We start from the raw sequence: 8647 nt of genomic DNA on the forward strand, positions 1-8647 counted from the left end.
TGAAAGTACGCGATATGGCAAAGGTGGCATATATTCGGTATGTCGACGTCAAGATAAAACGTGTCAAATGATTGACATATATCCAATAAGTTGCGAACCTAAAAGTGTCACAACATTGGGAAATGTCGTTTGGTAGTGTTGTTGGGTAAGAACTAGATTTGTGGTGTTTGCTGGTATTTCTACAAGTCCAAAATTGTCTGATTAGATGGTTGGTCAGTCCAAGACGATAAATCATTTGGCTTCATTATGCCGATTAGAGTTGTGTTCTCGTGGAGTTCAGTCGGAAGTGACAGTGAAAATTGAGAAGAGAACAATACACGCCTTTCAATTTTTCATTATTAAAGTCATGGACATTTTAAGTTACGTTGACTGATCTAGTTGGCATATTACAGAAACATCAGTTCGTTGAAATGGTTCCACATCCGATTTTCCCATATGTATTTTTGTCAAGTTGGTTTGAACATCGTTTCAAACAACGCTTTTAACAGACTCCCAAACACAGATTCTATTGGCCCGTGTTTTGTATTTGAGCAATGTATAGTCCAAAATCACACTCCGTTTTTTCACTAGCGATTGACCTTTCTTATCGTAGATTTTCTCAACTTGGGTTTCTTAACGATGTTTTCTTGTTCTTAATAGTATCAAGATCAACTTGTGTGTTTTCACTGGGCACCTCGCTGAAGTCTTTTACCATTTCATCAATTACCAATTCCATGCAAATACCTTCAAACAGCACTTGAGTAGGTCATTCTATACCAGAAAACTGTACACACCTCAGCAACTTTTGATGCTTTATAAAGCTCAGATCAGACCTCCTTTGGAATATTGTTCTCATGTATCTCCGCCTCTAAGTATACCTTGAAGCTGCTGGATTCCATTCAGAAAAGAGCCATCTGCCTGATTGGAGACTCGAACATCACTTGCAATATTGATAGTTTGGAACATTGAAGAAAGGTTGGAGATTTGTCTCTCTTTCATAGTTACTTTCACGGGAAGTGTTCAAGTGATTTGGCACATTTGATTCCAACAAGAGCGGTACATATCAGAAATACGTGACGAACTGTGGCTGCTCATCGTTTTCAGGTTCAACTCAGTACACCTCGAACTTCGCCGTTCAAGAACTCTTCCATTTGAAGACTGCGCTCATGTGGAATGAACTTCCTGAGAACGTTTTTCCAAATGGATTTAATCTCCAACGATTCAAATCCAATGTAAATCGCTAATTTTGCACAGGCACCGCTCTCAGAGCGTCTCAAGGATTTTCCTATAGTGCGTGTGTTTTTTCCTTAAAAAAATGGCGATATATGTAACACCATGAAATAACCAATACCAATGAAATTGAATCAAGAGATGCGAATGTTTGGCAGTCCAAAGGTTACACAATGTGTGAATTAGGTGACAGATTCTGACGACGAAATGATGTGCTAAACATATGTCACTTTTGCCATACTGTTACCTTCAGAAGACACAAGACAGTAGAACTATCGCAGTCAATATGCGTGTATTATGATTTCATATGTCGTTTGAAGAACGTATTAATTATATTCAAAGGGTTATAATTTTAGGAGTGATTATTTTTTGGGAAAGAAAGTATTTGGCTTTCTACTAGTCCATCTTGATACGAAAGAAAAAGTGGGAATCTTCATTCCTTTCTTTGGAATATTCCCACTTTTTTATATCAAGATGGAGTAGTAGAAAGCCAAAAACTTTCTTTCCCAACTTATTGATATTCTGAAAGTCAATTTTCAGTAAATTAATTCATCATCAACATCACATCACCATTCTAGTAAGAGATTGGTACTCACTCCATTTCCTCTAGGTACTCCGTTACGTCTATCTTCAGGTGTCAACAAGTCAACTGTCCTGAAAAAAAAAAGATATGCTTGTACAAAATGAATATCACTGGAGTTCAATCCCAACACCAAACCGTTATTCTCAACACCTCGACACGTGTTTCAGTCACCAAGTGATCATCTTAAAGAGGAAGATTAAACTTTTGGTATCAACTCGGTCTCATTCTCTATATTTGAGAATACTTCTCTATTGTCTTTCCCAATTCTCAGTCATTTCCCCAAAATACAACGGAAATTCAAAATAGTTCAAACTTTCATTCAATTGATCAGAGATGTCTGAGAAATTCATCAGCCAATTTGGAGTTTCTCAAACAGATTTGGGCCATATTTTTTGACTTGGACAGAGAGAAAAGATAAAAGGAAGAAAGGGAAAAAGAAAAACAAAGGGAAATATTATCTTGTTACTATAATGACTCCTTAACGAATGATTAGGTATAACTAATGAGTGACAGAATGAATCTTGAAGAGAAATTGTTTTTCCATATAGCAGTACAACTGAGAAAACATTGTTGTTATTACCAAGAGCTGATTACAACTATCCATATTACAGGAAATGTTTTTATGTAAGATGAAAATTTAATTATAAAATGTCATAGTCAGACGAAATGGTCGATACTGTCATATTGTGCCATGCCATTTCTGTTTATACTATTTAATATAGCCTTGAAATCAGTTAGTAAAACTCACGTGGAGAAGAGTATGGCAGTTCTGGTCTTTGGAACTAGTGCTTGTTTTGGATGTGAAAAACTGAATGATTTTAATGCAAACATTAAAAAAAATACATAATAATAATAATTATGTTTATTCAGATTCAAATCACAAAAAGAAATAAGTAAAGTAATACATACAGTTGAATAAACATCGTAGAAACTACAGAAGCATCAGATGTTGCTTTTATGTGGTGAAAAGGAGATCCAAAGGAAAAAAAATGAATATATGATAAATATTATTATATAAAAGGTATTTGCATATGACAATAAACTACTTAATATATGAAATTAAAAACACCTAAGATAATATAAAATCACAAATATGAGTATGAATATAAAAAGTTGCCAGTTTTGACATATAATATCATTTAAATATAAAATCATACAAACATAAAACTAAATTGACAATTAAGTATAAAATCACAATTGTAAAATACGCGTACTAGTAATAATATATAAAAACATGTTAAAATCGATATGGATGTTGTTGAAAATGGATGTGATATATATTGATAAAACGATAGTGCCCATATATACACATATATACATACAAATATGAACACATATCTATTACAGAATTGTAAGTGGACAATATAGAAAAGGTACGTATGGTTTTTTCCCAAATGGACGTAGAAGTTCAAGTCTCTGACTTTGAAAAATATGCTCTTTCAACTTTTTTTTGAAGCGATCAATATTTGAGATAGATTTTATATTTTCAGGAGTTCGATTGTACAGTTCAGGCGCAAAGTAAGTAAATGATCTCTGAGTAACGACCCTGACCATTAGAGGTATAGTATACTGATCTCTTTGGCGGGTGTGGTACTGATGTGAAGGCAGCGATGCCGTATGTTGTCTATTTGTATGATATTTAGTGCTAGAGCATACGCAGAGATAGTTGAATTCTAGGTATAGTTTATAACCAGCGACAAAATGAAGGAAATATCTGAAGTGAGGTGGTTCAGAAATTTTATTCAAAGGTGATACAGCTTTTCTCAAGAGCATTGAGAATATTGAGCGTCGAACTCCAGCGGAACTGATCTGGTTCAATACCAGAACTGATAAATATTTTCCTCGGGGTATATGCTTTAGATTTACTCCATTACTTTCTGATGTAACTTTGTTTTCAATAGTCTAGTCATAGAGTTGTCAAGATGTTAGATTACTAAGCTATGCCTCTTTCTCAAGATCTAGTATTAATGATATTAGGATTAATTTCGAAGTTTCAGTAGTATTTTCGAAACAAACTAATATATCAATTGATGAACTGAATTTATAAAAAAATATAATTTTCCAATCGATGAGTTTATCAATATCCGCATTGCAGTAAAAAAAGTAACTTTTGTCTAATTTTCACTACGGTTTTTATTTGTTACTACCAGTTCCGGTTTATTGAACCATTTTCAAATAAACCTGAGTAAACTTAAGTTTACTTGAAAATAAATGGTTTAATAAACCGGAACTGATCGTAAAAAGTAAAAATCGTAGGTAGTAGATATCAGAAAAAAGTTATTTTTTTAATTCATATTCAATATGAATTTTTACAAAATAAATAGGTCATCAATCGAACAAACTTCATCTTATGTTTCATCAAATTACAAATAGTCACCAAAATAATGTTTCATTATTATCTGTTTTAGCTTCAGTTCATTTGAGGGTTATTTATTTTGCTTGATTCATACGATAACTGATGAAAAATGAACCCCCGAGAGTCACGAATAGTTTCCATAAGTCATACACTAATTTGAAAAAGTAGCATTTCTGTAGATAAGTTAATGACGTAATTGTTGTCCACTCGTAAATAACCTTTTGATATGTTAATAATGGCAATGATTAAGAAACAAGGTTATTCAGTTTCCCAACAAATTACTGCGAAAAAGCTTATTTACACTCTAAATTGTATAGTAGACGTCTCTGTTATAGCTCACCATAAAGTGTTTTATATGGAAGGAAAACCATATGAATATTTGATGATTTTGAGAATTGAAAAAATATTTACAACATGAAGGTCACTAAATGTTTTCCTTCTACAAGTTTTTCAACACAAACCAATAAAAATTTGTGGGGACTAGCAATCCAAATGTCGTAAAGTAACTTGTTTCGATTTTTTTTGCTTAATTTTTGTTGTATATTTTCTATACTTATTTTAATTATTTTGTTCAACTGCATTTTACTGCACTTTTGATTGTTTGTATATAATCGTCATCTTACTTATTGTTCAACTCAACATCAATTCATGATAATTTGTTATTTTTTAATTAGCATTTTAACGAATTTACTATCCTTATATTCTACGATTTTCGTGTGAATGTGGATAATATTATAATTGAAATATATAAAAATATATATAAAATAATATTTCTCAAATCTGCTGTAAATGTGTCGTAGTTGAGTATATGTTTCAATTCATTTCCACTGCTCTCATCATTTTGTTAACTGTATAAAGGCAGGGTTACACGGTGCGAGAAAAGACTATTTTGTCGGCAGTTGAATGTACTGTTTTCGTCTTTTTCTCCAACTTTGCCACTGATTTCAGTCTAATAGTTTTCATTTTTCACCTGTCACAAACATGGAAAACTTCTGTACAATTCGATAAACCCGTTAAAAATTTTCTGGAGGCCTGACGCAAGTCCGACACGTTATTTACACGACATGTATTTATATATATTTTCTTATACTTTCATGTATCACGCACAAGCATTTTTGCTTCAGTGATTAGTATGTTTGTTTTCAAAAATTGTTTTAATTTATAAACGTGTTGTAATTTGTGTTTTATCGAAAATAAACATTATTATTATTATCATTATTATTACACGAGACAAATCATACTACAAAACTAAATTAGAACCACAGTACACAAACTGATAAACACTATAGAAAACAGTAAAATTTCACAAATTTCACAACAAAGAGAAAACAGGTCTTACGACACAAATGGCGTCTAAATTCCAACGATATGTCGGAGGGCCTTTCTACATGCAACGACTATTCGCTACGATTTCTAGAAATTGATGAGGATCTGCACCAACTTTCAACCTGACTTCTACTCCGACAAGTCGTGAAGATTTTCTGTTTACTTGTCGGTAACGACAAAACGTTGCAGACAAGTTCTTCTGTCGAACCGTGTAAACCCGTTTCAAGTTGAACTACTAAATATGAAATTTAAGTGAGCGTTTTCATTAAAATTTTGTACTGATATACATACGATTGAATATAAATATTATCAAATGTATCTGTAACAGGAATGTTACATACATATATGATTGGACTTTTTTATATATCTTTCAGTTGTTCTAACAGTTGATTATTATATTTATCTATCAAATTCCAAAACACAGATGTTTGAAAATCCTACCAACTATATAGCGCTGCTATATGCAGTATTTTGATTTCTCTAATAACATCGATATTATTTTTAATAGCGAATTCTGTTATAATTTTGTAGGCAGTACTTCAATTCCTCATTGAAATACTTCTGTGAAAGAACGTACCTCTGATTGTATATAATTTGAATTACAGTTGGATCACTAGTTTCTATAAAATTGGTGTTTTAGAAATGTTGATGAAATTTTTTTGTTTCAACACAAGATCATATGTGACCCCATATTCATCAGGATATTCATGCAAAAAATATTGTGAAATTAATTGAAGAGTGACATGATCTTCGAAAACATTCATCTTTAACGTAATTTTCTGCATGCAACAGCGACACCTATTGAATTATCAACAAGTCTAAAATTGACTCGAAGAAACCGGTGGATACCTTATTTTTTTTCAATTCAGCAACACTAGATTGTTCATTGACTTCAATGCCAGAATTGAAGTTTTGAGAGATGATTGTTGTATTCCGAAAGTTGAAATGATAATTTCTTGGGCGAGCATCTTTGAAAATAGGTCGATTTTGGAAAATCGATCTAAAAATAAGAATTTTTGACATAAAACTATAATTGTTTATGTCATTTGACTTTTTTGCAGAATAATAAGTTAGTTTGGAGAAATAACTGTAAATAACAGTAAGAAATAAACAGACACTATTTGTAGATAGAAATTGCTTGGTTGAGATACCTTAGAAATGAGCCAATTTGTTTTATATTTTGTTCATAAAAATTCATATTTCGAAGTTGAGATATTATAATTTTTGAGAAATGAAACCTTAATGAATCAATATAAGCAATAATGCACTTAAAAACACTTACGGAACTTCCAAAGTGCAAATTCCTTTTCTCGTGTTATTGACTTTTCCTCTGTGGATACCCTGTAACTGCGCTGCATCGACGAAAACGAAAGTTACGGCAAAAACTGCACAGGCAGCTATAATGGCTTTGTATTGCCACATGTCTCCGGCTGACTTTCAGAAACTAGTAGAACGGATGCTGTGCAGAGATAGTGTTTATCGAGACCTACCTACTTCTTTTCGAGCTACACTACAACCAAACTGAAAATTGTTATATTTAAAATTAACAAATCTTTGTTACTGCTAGAGGTGGGGGTCAGCCGATAGCTTTGGTGCCAGTTGAATATTTAAGATTTTTATTTGCTTCGCTGTAGGTCGTGACGAGGGGTGACCGATATTTTATTCCTTATTTCAAGTGGCGTGGATTATTTTTGAGCTCACATAACGAAAATTATAAATTCATCTTTCAATATCCACATCTATTTAAGGGAAATAGTACCTCCTTTATTTTCTGCCACTTCTAAAAATACTATTCTACAAATAGAAATGGGAAAGAGGAAATAATTTGAACACAAACCAAATATCTGTCAAAGTTGCAACCAATCCACACACATATAATAGGGTTTTTGAGTCAAATCTGATTTTGTTTTTTTTTTTCAAATGTTTTGAAAGTGTTTTCCATCCAGAATAAAATGGCAAAAATTTCGAAAGCTAGTATGTCACGAGATATGTGGCGTTGTAGCTACAGAGTCTGAACTACGACAGAACAATTTTGGAGCGCTATATCTATATATGATGTTTGAGGTTTGATAAAAGAAGTGTTCAGGCCAGGAAAGTTTCATTCAAGTAGACACAATTAATTTAACACTATTGGACACTCATTCATGGTTATGGAATATTTCAATTAAAATAGGGACTGTGTATAATTCAACATACATTCGTATCAATTATAGATTCTTTACAGAAATAACTTCAGTGCAGTTGAGTTATTCTTGCATATGCAGGAATAACTTCAGTGCATATGCAGAAATAACTTCAGTGAAGAATCATGCACTGAAACCTGTCGGATATAATCCAACGCACTTCGTGGTATTAGCCAGGAAAGTAGTTGTTTTCTGATAGGTGTCAGTCCATTAACCTACAGCGTTGGCAATTTGAGACTGGCCTGAATGGATTGTTCTTTTAGATAATTTGATCTCCTATGATGACGGCAGCCCTTTGATGTTACTGTTTCTCAATAGCTGTTTCGATGATAAGAACATAAGCGTCACCTCTAATACATTCCAGATAATGTTATTAGTTTTAATCTCTCAACAAGCATGTTAAGATTTCATTTATTTCATCGATTTGATGAAATATTTCCTCTACTGATTCATCAGAAAAAACTACATATGATTTTGAGAGAGGAGCTGTTCTTTTTTGTTGTTCCATTGATTTAATGTTGTTACTTTTTTCCGAGAAAGGTATGATCTCACTCCGTTGTATATGAGTTCACATATATGATATAAAACAACTGAATTCTTTCTCACTTAAGGTGCAATTATCATCAACACACATAATTACCTAGAAGATAAAATGAAATGACTTTCATTGAATAAATTTGAATATGAACTGAAAAAATCTTTGTAGCGTCATTCGTTCTCTAATATTGAATAATTGTTTAGTAGTAAATTGAAATGTGAATTTTCATTTTTTTAAATTGAAACTTATATTGCAGTCGGTAATTTTCTCATTTTCTTTTTTCCTAAACCTTGAGCGATTAAGATGTATTCCGTGTTAGGAATCACACGTTAAAAGGTAGAACCTAGTTAGTCCTTAGCTCGCACAAGTTTCGACTTCTGAGGGTTGTCGTTCGTAGTGGTGCGACAGCCGGTTAACGGAAAAACAGATTTTAAACATATTTTTTTTGAACA

General features: G+C 32.4%; 1 protein-coding gene across 1 annotated transcript in view; it reads right to left on the bottom strand.

The window, feature by feature from the left end:
- Window positions 1–7009, bottom strand: part of LOC111505232 (uncharacterized) — a 35866-nt gene extending 28857 nt beyond the window's left edge. Inside the window, exons 1-2 of the mRNA XM_074183002.1 lie at window positions 6757–7009; window positions 1806–1863 (exon numbers count right to left, since the gene is read on the bottom strand). Coding sequence (XP_074039103.1) covers window positions 1806–1863; window positions 6757–6896 — 198 coding nt within the window. The 5' untranslated portion in view covers window positions 6897–7009. The remainder of the gene's footprint in view (window positions 1–1805; window positions 1864–6756) is intronic.
- Between the last annotated feature and the right edge of the window lie 1638 nt (window positions 7010–8647).

This window comes from Leptinotarsa decemlineata, unplaced genomic scaffold, assembly GCF_025532065.1.
Source record: "Leptinotarsa decemlineata unplaced genomic scaffold, Ldec_3_MD MMD2_tig00026330_RagTag_RagTag, whole genome shotgun sequence".
NCBI lineage: Eukaryota > Metazoa > Arthropoda > Insecta > Coleoptera > Chrysomelidae > Leptinotarsa > Leptinotarsa decemlineata.